The 21,307-nt window shown below is 39.6% G+C and overlaps 4 protein-coding genes across 7 annotated transcripts; 2 read left to right on the forward strand and 2 right to left on the reverse strand.

Annotated features, from left to right (window-relative positions):
- The first annotated feature begins 640 nt into the window (after positions 1 to 640).
- LOC145490168 (dermatopontin-like) lies at positions 641 to 5,356 on the forward strand. The gene is made up of 5 exons (XM_081469277.1): positions 641 to 1,329; positions 3,703 to 3,913; positions 4,402 to 4,620; positions 4,702 to 4,854; positions 5,221 to 5,356. Exons 1-5 carry the CDS (start codon positions 1,212 to 1,214, stop codon positions 5,261 to 5,263), a joined length of 744 nt encoding a protein of 247 aa, XP_081325403.1. The 5' UTR covers positions 641 to 1,211; the 3' UTR covers positions 5,264 to 5,356.
- Positions 4,854 to 9,684, reverse strand: LOC145490166 (uncharacterized). Of its 3 annotated transcripts, XR_014049670.1 has the most exons (3): positions 8,690 to 9,684; positions 7,821 to 8,150; positions 4,854 to 5,322 (listed from the first exon to the last, which is right to left on the reverse strand). XR_014049670.1 is itself a non-coding variant. In XM_081469276.1 (2 exons), exons 1-2 carry the CDS (start codon positions 9,663 to 9,665, stop codon positions 6,821 to 6,823), a joined length of 1,044 nt encoding a protein of 347 aa, XP_081325402.1. In that variant the 5' UTR covers positions 9,666 to 9,684; the 3' UTR covers positions 6,114 to 6,820. The 3 variants fall into 3 exon arrangements, 2 of the variants coding, with proteins under 2 accessions (XP_081325402.1, XP_081325401.1); XM_081469276.1 differs by lacking the exons at positions 4,854 to 5,322; positions 7,821 to 8,150 and adding an exon at positions 6,114 to 6,888; XM_081469275.1 differs by lacking the exon at positions 4,854 to 5,322 and having other exon boundaries at positions 6,114 to 8,150.
- Positions 9,685 to 11,105: 1,421 nt separating this feature from the next.
- Positions 11,106 to 13,691, reverse strand: LOC145490131 (uncharacterized). Of its 2 annotated transcripts, none has more exons than XM_081469237.1 (2): positions 13,307 to 13,691; positions 11,106 to 13,109 (listed from the first exon to the last, which is right to left on the reverse strand). In XM_081469237.1, exons 1-2 carry the CDS (start codon positions 13,499 to 13,501, stop codon positions 12,333 to 12,335), a joined length of 972 nt encoding a protein of 323 aa, XP_081325363.1. In that variant the 5' UTR covers positions 13,502 to 13,691; the 3' UTR covers positions 11,106 to 12,332. The 2 variants fall into 2 exon arrangements, with proteins under 2 accessions (XP_081325363.1, XP_081325364.1); XM_081469238.1 differs by having other exon boundaries at positions 11,106 to 13,103; positions 13,301 to 13,691.
- Positions 13,692 to 13,839: 148 nt separating this feature from the next.
- On the forward strand, positions 13,840 to 20,678 carry LOC145490731 (ribosomal L1 domain-containing protein 1-like). Its single transcript, XM_081469822.1, has 6 exons — positions 13,840 to 13,900; positions 13,995 to 14,137; positions 15,274 to 15,385; positions 16,299 to 16,447; positions 18,327 to 18,425; positions 19,095 to 20,678. Exons 1-6 carry the CDS (start codon positions 13,847 to 13,849, stop codon positions 19,324 to 19,326), a joined length of 789 nt encoding a protein of 262 aa, XP_081325948.1. The 5' UTR covers positions 13,840 to 13,846; the 3' UTR covers positions 19,327 to 20,678.
- Positions 20,679 to 21,307: the final 629 nt, after the last annotated feature.

Here is a 21,307-nt window from a genome sequence, read left to right on the forward strand (position 1 = left end):
AGTGTTGTCGTTCTCGCGCACCGATTCAACTCGATCCCTGTTAGCTCCTATTATTACCCGAGCGAAAACAATTTTACAAACTAATTCGTTTAAAAAGGTTAATACCTGTCTTAATTTGTTCTTTTAGGATTATTAACCGTTGGTTTGAGGCGAGCCCGGGCCTCTTTCATCATACAGCAGTTGTTTACAGTTTTAATTTCAATTCGAAATGAATGATTCGAGACATAAGCGTTGTGTTCCACTAAAACTAATCAGTTAAGTCAAATTAATCCTTTGAACCCATAATAAACATGACGAATGCTGCTTGAGAAAAGTCGTAAACAATGACAGGAAGACTGAAGAAATAATGAATTTGCTTTTTGGAAAAAAAAATGAAACTGAATTGGCGACACGAAAAACGAGGCATTTATTCTAATTGTTCTAAAGTGAAAGCAAAATCTCGGTGGTATAAATCTAGACAAAACACTGATTTAATCTGCGCTGAACATACGTTTATGGCCTTAATTATTCTCTTAGGGGAGAGAACCAATTCAGAGTCAAGTTAAGTTGCATTTGGCTATGCAACTTTGAAATAAATAATAATGGAGTTTCTCGATAAAACAAATGAGTTCGAATAGCTTCCGAGTTGGGGGGGGGGGGGGGACTCCTTTATATGCATTGGCTGAGATATGGGCTGGGTATAGTTTTTCAGCCGTTTTGCTCATAAATAGGGTGTCGATTTTGGCCATATAAATAGGGTATGGTTTTTGCACTAGCCATGAATTGGGTATTTTTTTAAGAATAAGCTACTTTTTCATCATTATCGATAAGACCAACAACGTTGCGTTAACACTGATCAGCCCTTCACAAATTGTGTTTTCGGCCGGCAACTTAACACTGCTCTGAACTAGGGAACTAATTATAAGGGAGGTGTGAAACAGCATATTGATGTAAGGGTCAGGTCATAAATAGGGTGTCGAATTTCTGGTCAGGTCGTAAATCGGATAGGGAAAATCGCAACTTTTGATCATAAATAGAGTAAGGGTTTTGGAAATTAAGCGGGCCGCATATATACCACAACTCAATTTTTCTGAGAGTACCACCACCACCACCCCCCGGAAACAGCTTAACATTGTTGTAAATTTCCTTGTGTATTCTTAACCTCAGCTGGAGATCTGTTGTTGACGTCTTAGGGTTAGGGCTCAAGTGTTAGTTTTTTCTTGTTTTCGGTCATGAATGATCATCAGCTTTATGACGATAGAAATGTGGATGCTTATGGGCCAAATAAACTTTTGGTAAAAAAAATTAAGCTGCCGCCTGGTGGGAAGAGTTTTGAAGTCAAAATTGAAGGTTAGTTCGGGAGAGATTCATTCATTCAGATCATATTCTCTTGGTTCAAATAATGTTTTCAAAAGAGCCGCTAACTTCCCCGGTATCTAGTTAGCGACGCTCTGTTATATACTGTTTATACGACTTGATAACCCAGCTTCTATAATCACTTGCACCCACTGAAAGTGACTAAAATTCTAGATTTCTTTGGTCTGCGATAAAGAGGTTTTTATAAATATTAGCTCGCGAGTCTAACAGTTCACGTACCGTTTCGGTAAAATGCAAACCGGTGAATGTACCAGTCGGTTAGGCTTGAGAGAAATGTTCAGGCCGGTAGGATTTTCAATTTTTATTTATAAGACGATGAATCTTGAAGATTGAAGTTTCAGAAAATAAAAATTGATACATATACTTGGGTGATACTCGTCGCCGTTTTAACTTTCTCAGGTTTTCCCTAGTTTTCTATAAGTGCTTAGCTCAAACTCTTCTTTCCGTACAAATTGTGCAAAATTTATTCGCACTGGGCGCTTTTTTTTGCTGGCGAAGTTTTGTTGGAGCTTCATCCGCCTTCAGAGGAGCGAAGTGGCGGTTCTGCCACTGCCGCCAGATAATTCAAACGCACAGATGAATTTAGCATTCGCTTTCAGTGGAAAAATCGTATTGTAAATCAGTTCTTTTTTTTCAGTTCGGTTGAGCAGTGTTGTAGAAATGAGTATAGCAGGAACTGAGACAAAATGTGGCAAGTTCCTCACAACTGACCGAGATGCAAACTAGGATTAAAAGTCTCAAAGATCAGTACAACTTTTCTCGGAATCTGTTGCCCTTCCCTAGAGATTCTCTAAGATTCTAACTGGCATGAACTTGATCGTTGTTAGTGAGCAGATCGTTTTATTTTGCATTGTCGCGGTTGGCAACCACTAGTACTTGCTTGAATGTTCTACAACGACCCCGACAAAATCATGTACATGTATGTAGTTGTGGCTGCCTTTGCAAGGCGATCGACCAGATAAGTTACTGGTTCTATTTGCCTCGAAGGGTTGAGAAAGACCCTGTCAAAATTAAATGAAACTCGACTGAAAAAAAAGAGCGAAGTGCGATGAACAAGTTAGTGTGCAGGAATGAGTTTCTACTTTAATAGTGTCATGGTAATTAAAGTTGAATGTGTTTTTGATAAAGAAATACTAAAGATGGCTTCGAAACGTCGTATTTCCTTTCGCTACTTTTCGTAATCGAATGTGTCGTGAGGAACTAATATAAAGCAAGGTATCTAACTAATTCATAGCGGTTTTTCCCTCAAAAGTTACCGCAAAACTCTAGCATGACTGTATAAATAGTAACCGAGGTTCGCAAATCAATAAGATAAATAATGTTTTGAAGTGATCTTTCACATATCCATACAGTTGATGTTGGTGGACTCGCTTAAAGATATAAAAAAATAATTCTATTCATACCTTTTTTGAAAGTTTAGATGCTCTTGAATCAACTGAATCATGTTTTGTTCAACTATCAATCATCGTCATTAAAAGCAGTATTAATATATACATAAATAAATGGATTCTTATTATATAGCGCCGTCAGTGTTTTCATAAATGTCTTAAATACCAAGAGGGTTCATGAACTGGGAAAACAATATTATAGTAATCAGTAAGGTTGAAATTCGACAATTTAGTCACGATGAAGAAGTTAAACAAAGCGAAACACTTTAAAATGCTTGAAGATGATAAGAAAATGTATTTATTAAAAGCAAAATGAAAATTATCTTAGTAATACAAGTCACCTGTTTTGTCAAATTTTTAACAGGACTGGTTACGTAGCGGTGATTGACACTAATTGATTCGTTGCAACTGCAAACAAGTTACAGTATGTATCAGAAAATAGACTGAATAATGGTAAAACTGACTGTCTTCTCGGTCTCACGGCAAATAAATATTGTACGCAATTGATACTGAACATTTTTTTTCGCTTACTTCAGGAGTAGTCGTTCAAAACCTCCTTTGTAATGCCTCTAGCTCTCGATGAAATAACACGTCGTCTCGAATTTATGATTATTCATACGATGGTCTTAAACTTGTTTGGAACATGTTACACGAATCATTAACACGGATCTATTGTGTCTCAACATAAATATATCAACTACTTATTTCATTCTTACTGACTTCTGTTATACAAGAGCCGGACAGTTGAGTTCAATTTGCTCAATTCTCGGCGTTTTACACATTGAAGCCATCAATTTTTTACACGTAAGTTTATTCACAATTTTGTCAGGAAAGACGAAAACCTACTTGGCAGCAATGTATTTGCTCACAACATTACGGCAAGCTGATTCACTGAACCGAGAAACATTTTTGAACGAATTTCTTTAAAGTTGATGTTTGATGCTCTGTATTTTTTTAGATCATATGACTGGAAGGATGTTGGTTAAGTTGTTACTCCTGTTGATGCTCTCCGAAGTGCTTCTGTTTTCTGTTTCTGAGGCAAAACCATGGTGGAGTGGTAGACGCCGTCGTCGTGCGAGTCCCCCGCCCTGTGACAGCAGTTCTCCAGCAGGAATCAAGTGGTACAACAACTGGCATAAACCTTTCAAGGCTCGTTGTCCACCTGGTAAGTGAAGTTGTGAATTAACCTCTTCCTAGCTTTCACTCGCATCTCGGGGCACTCAAACCACGCACTGGACCATCTTCATAAAATTCAACAGTCATTCCCCCTTAGCTCCCTCGTTTTTCGCGTTTCGTTCAGCGCGCGCGCAGTGCCGAAAATCCTCGCACGCGAAGTGAGTTTGTCTCACATGGAGCATGTGAGACGAGAGAACCACGTATAGTTTAGTGTCCCTCCCAGCCAAATTTACCGTTTTCACACTCGCTCCTCTCGTTCGAATACCGCGCGCGTTCGCCAAAAAAAAAAAAAGAAAGAAAAAAAGACAAATCCGAGGTAATTAACTACCACGGTTAGCGAAAATAGACGATGAACTCGAGTATTGATTGAAGACAAAATTCCTCACTAATGATTTACTAAAATGTTTAATTCAGTTATAAAAACTGAATTGAGACAAGCGCCATACCTGATAACATGTAATTTTGGTACTTTTACGGGCAGTTCCTTAAGCCAATGGAAAAGCATTCACAGAAACTGCAAAGAAGACCGTATCCACCACTTCAAGTGTGTTTATGATTTTTGCCTTGTTTCCAGCTGCACATGCGCATGGTCGAGCCATTACGAGAATGACTTTGACCAGCCACTGAGGTTCACGTGTCCCCATAATGGCGTCATCACGGGAGTCTTCAGTGAGTACAGCGCAACAAACCGTGATCGCAGGTAAATTTGCTCGTGTAAATATTCCATTCGAAGAGCAGAGATAATGGAGAATTGATGATCTGTTTTATCTTCTCTTTTTAGGTTTGGTTTCCGCTGTTGCCATAGCGCCAGTTACAAAGCACACACCTGTTCAAGTACCCCGTATGAGAACGACTGGGACGGAGATCTCGATTACACGGTTGAGCGTGGCAGATATCTGGTGGGAGTTAACAGTTACCATGATAATAACCATCAGTAAGTATCTGTTCAGTTCCGTCTTTGACTAGGCTAAGCAGTCTGTACAAATCAACTTCAGGAAACATACGTGTATATCACAAATATAAATTTGTTTCAGTTTCATAGACAAACACGTGCATTTCGCTGTGGGCCATCTTTCCGCCGCTGACGATGCAGATCAATTCACGTCTGAACTGTCCTGGTTGTTTGCATTTAGCTCTTAACCTTTCTGTAGCCCTTAGCTATTACAGTCATTGTCAGCTAATGCCACTATGTGTAACCTCTTTTGGCCACCGTTTACTTTTCAGCACTTAAATAAGCACTGTTTTTTAATATGCTCCTGACGAGAACGTTTAAGAAATAGATTATATTTACCTTTTCTAGGGATCGTCGCTGGTCGTTCCATTACTGCAAAGTCAGCGAATGATTGAACGAGACCTGGAATGCAATTCCATTAAAGCAAGCCCAAGCATTTGTTTTTGAGACCTTTTGATTTAAAACAAGCAGCATGAACACTTTTGTGGTTCACCGGCGGTGGGGAATTAAATAAAGTAAATAATTAAGATTTTTACAGTGAATATGTAAAATGAAACTAAAAGTTAAGGTGCTTTGCTGAGCCAAGCTGTATGGTGATGGGATCATAATAAAGAATTTTCAAAAAGGGATTCTTCATTGTTCCTTTTGCCTCATGACGTGGCGTCGGGGATCAGAGGGGCTAAATAACTGATAAAGATTTGCCATTATACAACTTTAACATTCACGTTGAGATGTTTCACAGTGCCAGTCAATTTTGAAGGGCAATGTTACCATCGTTGTTCACAGACTTCCCAGGAGTAGGGGCTGGGGGATTGGGTTTGGTTCAGTAAAAAGACACATAAGTAAACTAAGTGTAATAAAGAGGCCATGCAGAGGACAACTTTGATCTTTTTTCCTCAGGCTAAAGTTAGAGTTGCACAGTGGCTGTTTTCCCACACAGATCATATTTATCACAATCTTACTTTAGAAGAGAATTAAGAATGTCAGCTGCTAATGGTAAACAATGTAAATTTCAAATCGTTCTTCGACATGAACCAATGTTATTGCCAAGGAACTGATAGAAATCGAGACTGGAAAACAAAATATCATATCCTACGAAGACATTGGACTACTGTAAACTGCCGCTTATAAGCCCCCCCCCCCCCCCGGTTATGGGCTCATCTGTTTGTTAACAAAATATTACTTCTGATTGTAACCAGCCCCCCCCTTATCCCCCCCCCCCCAATCCTCCCCAACCAGATACAAGCCCCCTCCGTCTTGGTTTAAGTGAAATGAATGTAATATAATATGTTTGAAAGCTTTTTAATTAAGAATCCAGTATATGATTTCCATTTTGACTATACATTTACCGTTTGTGTTGAAGGCCCTGTACACACTACGCTAGAGAAATACGAATAAGCAAAAATCACCAATCATTTTGGATGTGATCGAGAAAAACCCGAGCAGGGAAAGCACATGTTTATCTTTTTCAAAAAGATCTGTTCAAATTATTTTCCTATCATGTTAAAATGCAAAGCCTGCTTTTTTCAACTGAAATTCCTGCGGTTTCATTAGCCTTGATCCCAGGCTCTCTCTCTCCTTTGCCTCCCTTGGGATCAAGGTTGGGGTTTCACCACTGCTATTTTTTTTTTTTTTTTTTTTTTCCGCTCTCACTCAAATTTGTGCGCAGTCAGAATGCAGGCGTTTCATTAACGTTTTCTGCAGGAGGGTAACTGGTTTTAATAGGTGGGCAAAACTATTAGAACTGAACTTCTTTGTAAGAAAATTGTTCTGCTAGATGGTCAAACCAGCAGGGCAAAATTGTCCTCATAGCTGGTCAATTTGCCTAGTGCCCAGCCCTTAATGAAACCCCTGAGAATGCAGAACCCCCCAAAGGAGACTCCCCTATGAAAAGGACGGGGGTGGTCGTCGTACCTTTTAGGGGTTAAAAAAGTGGATTTGGTACCTCTTAGGGTGTAATAAGCCTCAACAGGTCCACAGCAGGAGCTTTTGGGGTGTCTTTTAGGGTATAATGAGCTGAAAAAAAAAATGACAGGAGATATTTGAAAATCAACTGATTTTTTATTGTCTCAGAATTGGTGCAACTTAGGGGTGAAAAAGAATTCAAGCCACACCCACAAAACAGGATCTTGGTACCTCTTATGGGCACCCCTGTCCTTTTCATATGGAAGTCCTGCCCCCCCCTGCCCCCCCCCCCCCCACCTCCGTCCAAACAAAATGACAATAAATGAAAACGGGAGTGCTTGCCGCACACTGGCTACAAATGCTTCAAACATTTTCCATTGGTTCAGCTTTCCTTGCAAGTAAATTATCAAAACAGGGCTCTTAAATCGGGAACAGGTATTGAATTTAATGTTACTGTGGATCTGACTTCCTTCCTTCTCGGAAGGAAGTCCTCAGGCATCAACGTGGAATTCCTACATTAGACAAAGTCTACAAGGAAACTGGAGGCTACAAATCTTTGAATTGCTCCAGCACAAAGAAGAAATTTTATTCCAGTAGGTATATGGCAATCTATACTGTATGTAAAATCATTTACTACAGTATCATAACCATCAAGTTTGGAAGCACCATGTAGCTCTTGATATACGATATCAAAAAAGTAAAAGCTAAACAATTTGAATTTTTTTCTAAAATATGTTGAAAAAACTTCATGAAGAGTTGTGATGCCAATCCAGCTACCACCATGAAGGAGAGGTATTGTTTACATTGAATGGTCAGGTGAAGACAATGAAATGTACTTATTCCTTATTCTGTAACTTCTTGGAGGGTCCAACATACTGTAATGAAATTGTTATAATGATTGCACAAGCTAAGGTGCACGTGCTAAGAGGTATAACGGTTGTATTTGAATGTATGCTCGCACACGTTCAAAGACAAAGAGACGGTTATGTGGCGAATACGGAATGCGCAATGTACTCGTAATACAGGATATATAAGAGACTCACATAATGTAGTAGCGTGTGTGTTAGTAGACTTGCCATGTACAAGTAAGGTAAACGTTGAGAGTCAAGTAATTAAACCGTTGGCTGTTGGACTCCTTGACTGGAAGTTGTTGTCGCCCGCGCACGTTACAATACGTTTTTCCAATCCTGCGTCTGCATCCCGTATGTCCTATTTTTGGCTTAATCCTAGGCCTGCCATCCCGCCTCAATAAGAATTTTTATCTCGATCCTGCTTGTTTAGAGTGGCAGTTCTCCTCGTAACATCTGTAACGCGTGATTTTCTGTTTCCATCCCGCATCCCACCATCTAGTTTGTAACTGCTGCACATCCTGTCTGTCAAAATGAGCAAATCCATTCCTGGCAAAATATATTTATTCTGCATCCCACCATTAAAATTTCTAACATCCCACATTCATTTTTACTCTCATCCCGCATCCCACCAAACCTATGTTGGACCCTCTTCTTGGTGAAACTGCTTTACTTCAGTATCAGGTAATATTCCATTATCTACCACTCCAATTCATTCAGTTAATTTGCCCTCTCTCTGCAGCATTGGGTGAAAGACAGAGTTAAAAGTGCAAAGGCCAGAATTCAAGTATGCCACCCCAAAAGCAAAAATGGGCTTATAATTATTTTGCAATTTTTCATGACAAAGCATGACATACACTACATGTACTCAGATGACAAGACAGTTTGTACATGTATGATAAGAAATGTGGTTGCTTGTAGCTTAGTGCACAGGTTTCTCTCTTGCTAAGAAGTGTAAGATATTGATCCACTGCTCATGCAGTATACTTGTCTTCTTGTTTTGAAAACTCATGGGGTTTTAGGGCTGTGAAGTAAAAATAACCATACAATGGATTAGCACGAACCTTTGTTTTCTTCCAACGCTTCAAAAAACTTTCCCCAACCGTAGTAACTACACTCTATGATCATTGTTGTCAGGGTAGTTGGCTGTCTACCTTCACTCTTTCTGGTATCAACCAGTGCTTGCCTATAATCGTTTTTACGGGACTCAGTCCAGACATTGTAAACTGGTGTTGGAAATGGAGTAAACTTTGAAAGCAAATAGCTGCAAAGGATTCGACAAAGTCTCCCATTTCCATTTCCAAATGGGTGAAGATCAAGAAGTTCAAACAGCAACCAAGCACAGGTTTTAAATAGATAGTAGAAGTCTTCAAACTCCTTTAGCCCACCTTTGGTACAAAGGTCGAACATGTCATTATACTTGTCAAGTAATTTGTAGACAGCCGTTTCCATGTCTCCAGGTTTGGGGTAGTGTGGGTACTTGTAAAGTTCCCCGTTAAATTCGACGTAACGCCTTTCCACGCTAAATTTACCAGGCTTCGTTTTGCCCTGTGGAAGATCAGTGTCTTCCATGAGTATACGATGCGTCTCCTCCAGCAGGCTACTCTCTATAAGTCCGTAATCGCTTTCTTCTTCTTCCCTCTCCATTTTTCCTAGCAAGTGTTCATACGCTTTTCTTAAGTTTATAGTTTCTTGCTCAGTGATAGAGAGGGGGCGTTGCAAATTACCTCCTCGCGCGTGAAAACTGTTTAGAAATTCCTCTGTCTCTTCAAAAGTGCCAAAACCTTTCTCTTCTTCCATATTAACGTGGAATATAAACTCAACAAGGAACTGACTCCGGACTTTTTCAACCAACTTTTCATCGTACACATTAGCACTCTTGGCTTCTTCCCATTTCTTGCGATAATCCATTATTTTTCTAATCATTTCTGAAATTGGCACTTCTTCTTTCGTACGCCACTTAGGAGTTTCTGAGGCATCGAAAGGTAAGTAGGTAGCAAGCTTCTCTCTTCTTCCTTCTAAGTTACTTTTTTCCGCCATCTTTTTGCACTTCCGCCTTCCTCAGATGGCAGCTGAAAAACAAATACGTGGTGTAAGACCACAATATAATGTCGCGAACTCGTACTCAGTTCCCCTGGCATGCTTACTTTGCTGAACCAGCACATTTTCGTCCACATAGCCATTTTCGCTCCTCTTAGCCGGCAAGGCCTTGGCACGAGAATCGAAGGACTCTGGGGACATAGGATTTTCGAATTAAATTCGAATGTTTTTGATTGGCTGTTTGAAAACAAAGAAATCTTGAATGGAAGTCAGAATGTTCCCGTGGATTGCTGGCGCGCAAATATGAAACAGCTGTGACCAGCAGTGTTAGAGATGGAGGACATGGAGGATTTGGGAGAAAATTCCCCCAATTCTCCTTTAACACACAACTCAGCACTTGTCGCTGTTGCAACAGATCGTTTTTTTCAGAAACCCTGGTTGACATTTTAGGCGAGAAAAGCAGCAAAGAGCTGGGTAAGAAATTAAGTTTGGTAATGGTTTACCAACAAAACTGTGCGAACCATTTAGAAAGGTGAAGAATATTAAAGAATTCCGTTCTTTGTTGCTGGTATCACTTTCTTCGCAGGAATTGTTGATCATAGGATCTTGTGTGAAGAGTTTGTGGCTCGCATTAGGTTGAGGAATCACCTTCGAGTCAGCACTCTACTGTGAGGCAAAAAAAGAGTGAAGTGATCATAACCTTTCGCGAGGTATCTTTTCTTTGTAACTCATTAAACATGACAACATCACTCACCCTGGAGAGGGTGGGGGAAGGTTGGGGGTTAGCCTACGTGTAGCCGTACCCACCCCTGTTTTTCCTGGGGGGGTGGGTACGGCTACACGTAGGCTAGTTGGGGGTTGGAGATGAGCATAGACCTTCCCATATACGAGCTACATCAGTGGCAGGTCTAGGGGAGGGCCCCCCTTAATTTGGTTAAAAGAAAAAGTCGCAGAAGGAAGATAAGCTGGCAGGACAAGCAACCCCCCGCTTAACTCAAGGTCTGGATCCACCATTATACATGTATATAGGTATGTGTGGCACCAAAGGGTATGGTTTACAAGCCATTATAGTCTGAAGAAGGGTATCCCATTTCCCCAAGGGTGGCTGCTTAATAGGGGTTCAACTGTGTAAATGTAACTGAGAAGAGCAACAATCCTCAATGTTGATAATCTTAATTGCAATCTGGGGCAGATACAGGATTTCAGACATGAGGGTTTGAGATACAGACCAGCCAAGGCGGTAGCCTGTAGTGGGGTCAGGGGGCATCCTCCCCAAAAAAATTTTTAAAATTGAGGTCCTCAGAAATGGGATTTCCGGCATTCCAAGGCCAAGTCAGCATGTTATGATGTCTTATTTCCTGTAATTTAGGGGGTTCAACCCCCCCCCCCCCCCTAAATCTGCCTCAGTGCAATGATGAAAAGTACAGGTAGCTTCTAAAAACAACCAATTAAGGGTGCATGGGCCAGGCAATATTTTCCACCATCAGGTTAATTTCTTAGTGAACATGGAGTCACTTCAAGATAATCCTTATAAACATGTCTGGATTTTTTATCACTCATCACCTGTTTCAGACTCTTAGCTGCCATCGCCTTTCCCAAACAAAGTTTTCAAATTTTGGGTGGCCGTTTAAAAGCAGTAAAGACAAATAGGAAAACTCTCATCAGGACAACCAAAAGGTGGCCGTGGCCACTTAATAGAGGTGGCTGGTTAATTAATAGGGGTTTTATTTGCAGTATTTTACTGGCAATAATTTCAGGACTTTGACAGCTGGCTGCTTACTAAGGGGTGGCCTCTTAATAGGTGGCCACTTGATAGAATTTTGCCTGTACCAATGTGTACAAGCAGCAATGGCTTGTCAAATGCTCCAGGCTTTCATAGTTTTTAAACTGAAAGTGAAAAGTAGGAAGCTATAAACTGAAACAGCTAGTATCTGGATGAAGTTGTCTGTTTGGAGATAGGGGTGCAATACAGCTTTCCTTCCCAAATATCCCTAACAAACCCATCAATTATTACTCCACCTACAGACCTCAAGGAAACTTTCATTCTCATCTCTAGAGTGACCTGTTTCTTTGAGCTGCCAGGGACCAATGCACAAGGAAAAGGAGGCCCTAGAGACCCTGTATGATTTCTTTGGCCAGATTCTTGGACTATTGTTGCATAAGTAGAGAATTGCAATATCAGTGGTGTAAGTAAATTGTATTGTAAGTACCGTACGTAATGTAAGTAATAATATGTTTGTAACTGAAAAAAAAGAAAGATAGATAGAATCTGATCTTTGGATTAACTAAGACTTTCACTTCGCCGGTCACCAGTTGACATCCAGAAAACTGTTCAATCATAGCACCGAATGTCTCTGAAGCCTCTTTCCCTGGCTTCCAGGGAGAGTTTTTGGTGAATTCCTCCATAACCTAACTTATGAATACAATGTCTGGCCTGAATTTTACTTCCCTTAATTATTAACACAGTGGTTGACCATAAAGTAGTGATTTTTGCTAACCCTGAAATTGTCAGATTAGAAGAAAAATCATAACTAAACAAACATATTAAAACTATACACAGCAAGGTATATGCTGCAAAGCATGTGAATGTTTGCAAGTGCTCTCAGACTTTTGTGTGGGTGGCAATAACACACATTCCTCAGCCATGGAGGCTTCCTTAATACAAGTTCAGCTCTTTGCTCCTTCATCCAAAGCTTTGAAAAAGCTCTCCCACCCATAATAACTGCATTCTATCATCATTGTTGTCAGGGCGCAAGGATGCCTGCCTGGTGACCTTCTGGCTTCGACTAAGGCTTCAATGTAATCATGTTTAGAGGAGTCTGTCCAGACATTGTAAATTGGCGTGGGAAATGGATTTAACTTGGACAGTGAATAGCTGCAAAGGATTCGACAAAGTCTGCCATTTCCGTCAGAAAATGGGTGAAGATCAAGAAGTTCAAACAGCAACCAAGCACATGTTTTGAATAAACTGTAAAAGTCATCAAAGTCCTTCAATTCACCCTTGCCTTTAGTACAAGAATCAAAGAGAAAATTGTACTTGTCAAGTAAGTTGCTCACAGCACTTTCCATATCTTCAGGGTTTGCATAGTAGTAGAGTTCACCATTAAATTCTGTCACCCGTAGGTTGTTGCTCATTCTTCCAGGTTTTGTAAAGCCCTTAGGGAGAGGGATGTCTTGTAGTATTAGACGATGCGTTTCTTTTAGCAGACTGACTTCTAGAAGTCCGTAATCGCTTGCTAGTTCTTCGTTGTTAATCTTAGCCAACAAGTTTTCGTAGGCAACCCTTAAATTTATAGTTTCTTGTTCTTCGAGCGAGAAGCTGTTCGAGTTCCTTCCAGAAGAACAATTTCTGAGAAAGGCGTCGGTCTCCTCAGAAGTGGTTAGCCCATGTCCTTCCTCCAAGTTAACATGGTAAATAAAACTGAAGAGAAACTGCTCCTCTACCTTAAGAGAGAGAGTGAGAGAAAAAAAAATTCTTAAATCAAGCTTTCCGACACAAACCATTGACAAAACCACGAGCGACTTTTCAGTGATGGTGAAAAAAGCGAAGTTTCAAGCAGAGCGTTTTAACTTTTGGTTGAAGTGAACTGGGTTTGAGCGATAGGAGCGAAGTGATCGCACTTCGTATTAAAAACACTTACTTTCTTGACCAGCTCCTTGTTGTATGTATTCTTCGCGCTGGCTTGTTCCCATCTCGTGTGATACTCTTTGATCTGAGTGATCATTTCTGTAACCGTCTTCGGTTGCCTTTCATTCGTACGCGTATGCCACGGCGGATTCTCCAAGGCGTCAAATGAAATATGGCTTTTTACCGGATACTCAGTAGTTTTACCCATGACTTACGTGTATGCTAGACTTCAAATGGTGCCGAAAAGGTTTATATCTTCAACGAATTTACTTCAGGGGAAAGAGTAATCGTAAACAAATACGAAATAGGCGCAATTGCTGCGCAGCAACCGTGGAAGCAATGATGACGTCAGAGATTAAAAATGGACAGATCAGAAACCATAAATGGAGCGTTACTCATCGCACTCGTGTAACCTCCCCCACGCAGACGCGTCTCGTGTTCCTTCCCCACCGGACAGCTGGGGAGGGGTGGGGAGGAACGCGCGACGATCCCTCAGAGAGTCTGCGTCGTGTAACAGTCATCAAACTTGCTCAACCACATGCTTCTCTCAAAGATGGCGGATTCCAGGAGTAAAACCGTACGCGAGAGTCAACTCGATAAAAAACAGGTTCACAATAGTTTAGAACATTGAAACTAAGTGTTTTACATCATTTCATTTTTACTGGGTATAACTGTGAGGTCTTTGTATGGCGTCTATTTAGGTAGAACTTGCTGTCCCAGCTCTTGTGAAATTCGTCGGTGAAAAGAAAGGCAAACAACTACGTCTGTTGAATGAACACGAAACTATTCTCCTGATCTTAGCATTGAAGCGAATTCCTAACCCAGATAAGAAGCCGAGAAAAATGTGAGTGCTCGATGATTTCCGCTCTAAAACCGCGTTTAATAATCAGAAATTTTGAACTCGACAGTCAGTTTGTGCGATTCTTTTCAAGTTTTTTTTTATTAAGCTTCTTACGTGCTTAACTTAAGCGAACGTGTAAGCATCTATACTTCTTTGTAAGCCTTACTATCTAAGTACGTTACTTCTTTATGGTATAAATTAATGCCTAATACCAAATCAGAGATTGATGCCAACCTAAAAGAATCAAAAGCCGGGAGATCGCCAATTTTACCTTTTTTCGACCCCCAGAAAATTGTTCAAAGTAGAGATCTGCCAATTAAATCTCAAAAATGCATCAAATATCAAATATTTTGTCCCCAAAATGCCAAAAAATCAGCCAAAATATGTCTGAAGAATGTATCTTATGCGCTTTTATTTGTATTGTCTGGGAGATTTGGTGACCCGTACGGGAGAGTGGGAGATTCGGTCTGTATCTGGAAGACTCTCGGATAATCTGGGAAAGTTGGCATAGATGCTAAATCCTACAATTATCAGTTGAGTAAGGCACGATGGAGCTTTGCTGACAAAGATTTGGACTTAGAATTACAGTGTTGGCAAGGGCAACTTTCCTTGTTTCCAATGGTAACATATCTTTGCCTGCAATTTCCCATGCTTTGCTGCCAATGATGTCAGAGGCCAACAAGTTGGCTCTGGAAACGAAGCTAGTTGCCTGTGACGACAATACAAGTTGAGCATTAAAACCTGGTCACCACACTTTTATTGTGCCTTACTTAACTGATAATCATAAGACTTTACAGTTCTACAATACCCAGGACAATAGCAAACATTTACAACTGGAAACTGTAAGCTGAGTTATTGACCAAACATCAGGTCAAGATGGTTGGTGTGTGTGTGTTTAGGACCCCGACGGAGTTGAGGTCCATAAATTCGTAAAAAAGAATAGGCCAATATCCAGTTATCTTGACCAAACAAGCTTGGTCAATAAGGGAGTAATACAACTGCAATAATAACACTGTGAAGGTAGCCACTCACAGCACAGGATTTGGTTCATTTTGCCTGGTCACTGAGCTGGCCTAATAATAATGAAGCTTATTACCCTTGTTATGCTAACATTAAATTTGTCTTCTTGTTTGTTTTAGTCCTTTACCACACTCCTTACACTCAGACAATGTGGAGGTTTGTTTATTTTCCAAAGAGGATAGTGTAAAGACAAAGGAAATGTTGAAATCAAAAGATGTGGCAGTTAAAAAGGTATGACTCAAAAGGTGTTGATGCAGCTTCCTTCAAAGGCCAAAACTGGTCAGAAAAAATAGATAGCTGTTATACAAGAAGTGGGAATTTAATGTTAATGTCAGGATGCTGACCTCTGCATCAAATGACAAAAGGTGTAAGTTCTGGTTCATTGTGTTATGTTCTTAGGCAAGTTGTCTAACTCTCATAGTGCCCCTCTCAACCACTGGGTGTCTGAAAACCTGAATAGCAAATTGCGAACCGTACACAGCCAGCAGCCAATAGTGATGAATAGTCACCAATAGTGCCAGGGAATATGTGTAGTCATGGTTAGCCTAAATACCCTCCATTAATTTTAGACTACCTATAATACACTGTAGTACATTTTACTTACTCTACTGTACATGTACACCAGTGGGCTCTGAGAGAATGAAGCAGGTGGCCTTAGTGTGACCTCAGCCATTTTGTAGCTTTTCTCTAGCTACTTTTCTTACACATGAACAAATTCCCGTGAAAACCATTTCTATTGAACTGTACGAATGAATGACAAGTTACCCCTTAATTTGTCAACACTTTGTTTGCACAAGCCTTATTTGCCTGTGTCAACCAATTTGACGAATTTCCCTGCATAAGTTTTAAGCTGCAATTTATACTCATTGTATTATGGATTATCCAATAACATCATGGTTTTGTTGAAATTCCTTGAGTTTGTTGTTGAGTGGTGCGTACAAGGAAGGCTTTTTTTGCCATATGAAATCTTGTCAGTGAAAATCTACCTGTATGATTTATTAGTCAGTAGACTATTTGATTTGCCACTTTGAAGTTGACTCCAGTCACCATTGTGAATTCAATATTATTGGGAGCCCATAAGGTAAGAATGATATTGTTTTATCTAATTTCTTTTTTTTTTTTTTTTGCTTTCTACTGTTACTAGGTCATTTCCCTGTCCAAACTTCGCAAGAATTATCAGTCATTTGAATCCAAACGACATCTCTGCTCCTTGTATGATGTGTTCATTTGTGATGATGCAATCTACCATCTATTACCCAAGTTACTTGGCAAGGCATTCTTCTCAAAGAAGAAGTGAGTGTTTTCTTTACAAAACATGTACGGGCATAAATAGGAATCAATATTCATGCAGAGACAGCAGAACATGATCTATTTATGCATTGTTACATGTGTACTTGCATTAGAGCTAAATTTATTTTAATTATACTTTTTCAAGGCTTCCTAGCAGTACAAAGTAAGATATAGCTTTCAGAAACCACACAATGTGTTTGAAATTCATATCATATTAACAAGACATGTTTAGGATGAAACGTCATCCATCATCAGGCTACAAGAATACCAATAGAAAATGAGCAGTATAACACTAAAATAACACAAACTAATTAGTATGAAAAATGATACATTAAGATTTTAAAGAAGGCTGCTCCCAAAGGATGTGCATGGCTTCCTTGATTTTTAATTGGTAGCTGGTGGAAGTCGAGTCAAGAATTTCGAAACATTCTTCTGAACAAAGGGAGTGACAATTATCAGAACCCTTAGGTGTTTAAATTTATGGGTATAATTGTCTGAGTGAAGATGTTTGCGGTGTGGGTGGCAAAGTGTCTGTTGGTTTCGCCAACATAACAGGCACTACAGCCTGCGCACTAAAACTTTTGAATAACTCTAGATCGCAAGCCCGCAGGAATAGGATCCTTGACTCCAAACAACCTTATTTTAAACGGGGCAAACGCCAACCCAATGTTTAAATTGCTGCAAAAGTTTTCAACTAAATTCTGAACCCTGTATTGCATGGTGATAGAAAAAGGCCGATATGAGGTAATTTGAAATACAAACAAGGAAAAGAGGAGGCAAAATAATTATTCAGAAATCGTCTGACAACATTCTAAATAACAGAAGAAGGGAACAATTTCCTTCTCAATGTGGTAGTAAGATTATTTATGTCAAGGTGAAATCCCACCCAGCTATTGTTGATTTTACCATTTTGTCCATCAGTGTGTGCACTAATCCTAATTTGTAACTTAAGGGTACAAAACTATAAAATTTGGTGAGAAGGCTGGCTAGCTAGGTTTTATTGTAACTTACAACTACATGTAACAGCCTAGCTAAGTATTTATGTACACCAGTGAACCTTCACATCCCTATGGACTATTTTGCTCTGGACACTTTTACCTTTGTTAGCGAAGTCACTAGACTCAATACTTTAAGCAAGGTTGTGGTTTCCCTTTGACATCAATAGTCTCTTCACCAACATTCCTCTCACGGAATCTATTGAATTAGCTGTAGATGATATTATGAAAAGCGACCCAGAAATCAAATCAGAAGGGGAAAGGTTCACTAAGTTATTTTTCTATGCCCACATTCATTTTTTTCCTTTTTGGGTAACTTTTGTACAGTAAATGTTTCTGTTATGTTTGAAAGTATTCCTTACCTATACAATTTATATGGAGCTGAAGGGATGTTCTAAATTATACATTTTGTATCTATAGGTAGACTTTATGATTAAAGTTTGTATTTGCCTGTAGCTTGAGCTAGATTCTTTTGTGTACAGTTGTGGTAGTTTCTAGAGACATGTGTTTAGAGGCAATGATGTGTAACAGCCCATTGTGTTGTGTGAATGGTTCAACATTTACACTACACATACAGTAGATGTGTACAGGTGGCATAACACTGCAGTTTTATTGACTCTTTGGCTAGTATAGCTCCAGCCTGAATTTCATTGGTTGCCTCATGTCACACACTCCCTTAAAGTCAAGAAAACTCAAGCTGCTAACACGTCCAGTCCAGACACTTTTGCCATTACTTTTAAACTAAGTTATCATTATCATCCAATAGCATTTTATTTACAAAATCAAATGAAGCAAACCACACCAGACCTTGTTGTCCAGAGAATATTAATCACAATGTGTAATTATGAACTATATTGGTGACCATTGTTTGTTACATTTTCTTGTAGATTTCCCATCCCAGTTGACTTGAAGAAAACAAACTTGAAGAAAGAAATAGGCAAAGTTCTTCAGTGTTCTCTGATGAGCTTAGGACATGGACCTTGCAGGTAATTGCATTATTATGACTTACAGTTACTTGTTGTGTTTAAAAATTTGTCACGTGTATGACATCCATGTGATGTACCTGACTTACAAAGTGTTTATACTATTTTGTAATTAGCTAGGCTAGTGCCTGAGGCGAGACCAGTTCATGAACGTAATTTACCTGTATTAAATCTGGGGTTTTGCTGAATGTAAATAATTCAACCTGTGCATCCACTCCAGCAACCTCTTGAGAATCTGGTGTTGTTGCAGAGTTGCTGTCTGTTTACTAGCAGCGCATTTTGTTCATTATATTTGGTGTGACAATCATTTCAAGTTAAAAAAATAGCTGATCCTGATTTGACTGTTTTGCGTCCTGGGGCCCGTTTCTCGAAGGTCCCGAAAAGTCCCGGAAAGCCATAGCAAATCTCAAACCTTATGCTTACAGAGCTGTTTTATTCACATATTCTAAATATGAACAGGTAGAGGTTCTCTTCATACAATAAGTTTCCGGGCTATTTTCCTCTCTGTTTTTAGATATGGATTAATTAAAAATGGCTTTGCGGGCCTGATTAGTTTCCGGGGCTTTCAAGAAACGGGCCTCTGGACAGACAGAAACAACAGTTTTATTTTTGCAATGCATGCAATCATGGATCATTTTTTCCATGTTTCTAATTTTTTTTTTTTCATTGCAGTGCAATCAAGGTGGCCCATACTGGGCAGACGATAGAACAATCTGTGGAAAATGTTGTAAGCGCTGTCAGTGAAATTGCCAAGATCGTCCCAAGAGGCTGGAATAACATTCAGTCTTTAAACCTCAAAACATCTGACTCAATATCTCTTCCAATCTACACTTCACTGCCAGAGAAATCTCTGGTCATAGATGATACACAGCCACCAAAGAAAAAGAGAAAAATGGAGACTTAAAATGGAGTTTTGCGAGAAGCTTGTGAGCTAGGCGCAATAGCAAAACGATGCAGACTCAATAAATTGTGGCATTTGTATTTGGGTTCAGTATGCAAGACATATTGCTACCTTTAGAAGCCATAAATGGTACAATCAGCAATTTTTTGTGAGGCAAGAAAGATGATTGGTTCATTGTGACCTCACTGTATGCTGGGAAATTTCATCATGTGTCGTACATGTAGGTTTTGCAAAGACAAAACCTACTTACTACTAATCCGACGGTATATATCAATAAACTGTGATAACCTTTGTCACAAGTGTCCCTTGACCAAATTAAATGCAAACATGATAACGGAGGTTTCTACTTGTGTTATAGTCGTGTCATTTATGATTGCACAGCTCAGACTTGTGGGAGATAAATATCTCTTACTAACCGAATTGGAGGGCCGTACCGTAAGTTATGGACCTAGTTTTTTCTCCATCGATTTATTGCCCGCGCTTGCTATAAAAGTTAAGAGCACTTGGTGATAAATCACGAAACATTTTGTCAACAAACACAGCTTTAAATTTTAGCGGGCCGTATAGCAGAAACGGCCCGCTAAATTGACCAATCACAGCGCCCGTACTAAGTGAGAGATAAAGTAACGTAACAGCCATGCAGTGTGCGAGATTCGAATTATGGACCATATGCAACTGAAACTCTCATAAGTGACCACCTCAGGGTCGAATAGGTTTTCATAACTAGAGATGGCAGCTTACGAGAATTAGCTCTTGAAAGTGACCCCTCTCTGAAACAATACCGGGTGGTCACTTACTAAGGCAAATCTGCTCAGCACAACAGAAGGGAAGTCATCCGAAGTAAACCATGTTACGCACGCCCTACACGCTAATTGTTATCCACCTGCTCTCAACTCCAGCATCTGAAACAAAAACCTCCGGAAATTATACCGTCACCGAAGGAATTTGATTGAAATTAAAGCCTCTCACGGTCCTTGTATATGTTCGTGATGTTACCGACAGAACCACTAGCCTCTTCGCAGGCTCGCCTTTGAGCGGAGTCACGTACGCGCGAGCGACGAACTGCGAGCCTGCTCGCAGGCTACACGACCACTCATACTCTACAAGACCTTACTAGACCCCGCTACAAGAATTCCCTTCTCCAAAAGATTAGGCTTCCCATTGATCTTCAGAATATGGTACATAAAATTCCTTATGTCAACTGTCCTTGGTGCTACATTGGCGAAACTAGGCGGTGTTTTTCTACGAGCAAAAGAACATAACGGAATGTAAAAACATGAGAAAAAGGTTTTCGACAACACCAGTGTAATGGACAAAGAAAATTGTCAAGTTTGAAGAACTTAAGAATCATAGCACGTACACTGCAAACACTGATGAAGCAGACAATAACTCAAAGCTATGCCGAAACAATATCTATTCTTTTAAAATTAGCGCATTTTTTCCTTATTTGTCCCTTGTTACCATTTTTCACACTTTCGTTTCGCATATATTTTTAATCTCGCGCTTTTACTGTTTGAGTTTTTAAAGGCTTCAGACTGTAAACGGAAAGCTTACGTTTTAAAATTCTTCCCAGAGAACGTTTTCACTCATAAATTATTAGCCAAGAAATAAAATAGATATATGTTGACTTTCATGGATTCCGAGTATTAAGCATGCAATACTATTGACAACAGTGAGTGGCTTCTGCTTTCCCAGAGCGTTTACAGTTACTTTGTGAATCTGAGTGAGTCAGTTTCAGTCAGTTTCGAGTATATCGCCGAAGTAAACTTTTTAACACTTTCATACAGCGATTTCAAATTGATTAGCTCTTAACTCAGTGTATTTTAACAACGGTATAAATTCGAGTATATCGAGGATAGAGCAACTTTTGAATACTCAGAACGATTTCAAATTGAGTAGTTATTCGATGAAGTTTCTTGTTATTCACTTGAAATAATAATTCAAAAGCGTACATATAAAGAATGCTTGGCAAATTAGCATATTA

Source organism: Orbicella franksi, chromosome 6 (genome assembly GCF_964199315.1).
Source record: "Orbicella franksi chromosome 6, jaOrbFran1.1, whole genome shotgun sequence".
Classification (NCBI taxonomy): domain Eukaryota; kingdom Metazoa; phylum Cnidaria; class Anthozoa; order Scleractinia; family Merulinidae; genus Orbicella; species Orbicella franksi.

Coding starts and splice junctions, on each gene's coding strand:
- LOC145490168 (XM_081469277.1), top strand. CDS start 1,212: ATGAATGATCATCAGCTTTATGACGATAGAAATGTGGATGCTTATGGG. Junction 4,621..4,701: donor GCAACAAACCGTGATCGCAG/GTAAATTTGCTC, acceptor TTCTCTTTTTAG/GTTTGGTTTCCGCTGTTGCC. Junction 4,855..5,220: donor TACCATGATAATAACCATCA/GTAAGTATCTGT, acceptor TACCTTTTCTAG/GGATCGTCGCTGGTCGTTCC.
- LOC145490166 (XM_081469275.1), bottom strand. CDS start 9,665: ATGGCGGAAAAAAGTAACTTAGAAGGAAGAAGAGAGAAGCTTGCTACC. Junction 8,151..8,689: donor AGCGTTGGAAGAAAACAAAG/GTTCGTGCTAAT, acceptor TCATTTTGACAG/ACAGGATGTGCAGCAGTTAC.
- LOC145490131 (XM_081469237.1), bottom strand. CDS start 13,501: ATGGGTAAAACTACTGAGTATCCGGTAAAAAGCCATATTTCATTTGAC. Junction 13,110..13,306: donor ACAAGGAGCTGGTCAAGAAA/GTAAGTGTTTTT, acceptor CTCTCTCTTAAG/GTAGAGGAGCAGTTTCTCTT.
- LOC145490731 (XM_081469822.1), top strand. CDS start 13,847: ATGGCGGATTCCAGGAGTAAAACCGTACGCGAGAGTCAACTCGATAAA. Junction 14,138..15,273: donor GATAAGAAGCCGAGAAAAAT/GTGAGTGCTCGA, acceptor TGTTTGTTTTAG/TCCTTTACCACACTCCTTAC. Junction 18,426..19,094: donor TTAGGACATGGACCTTGCAG/GTAATTGCATTA, acceptor TTTTCATTGCAG/TGCAATCAAGGTGGCCCATA.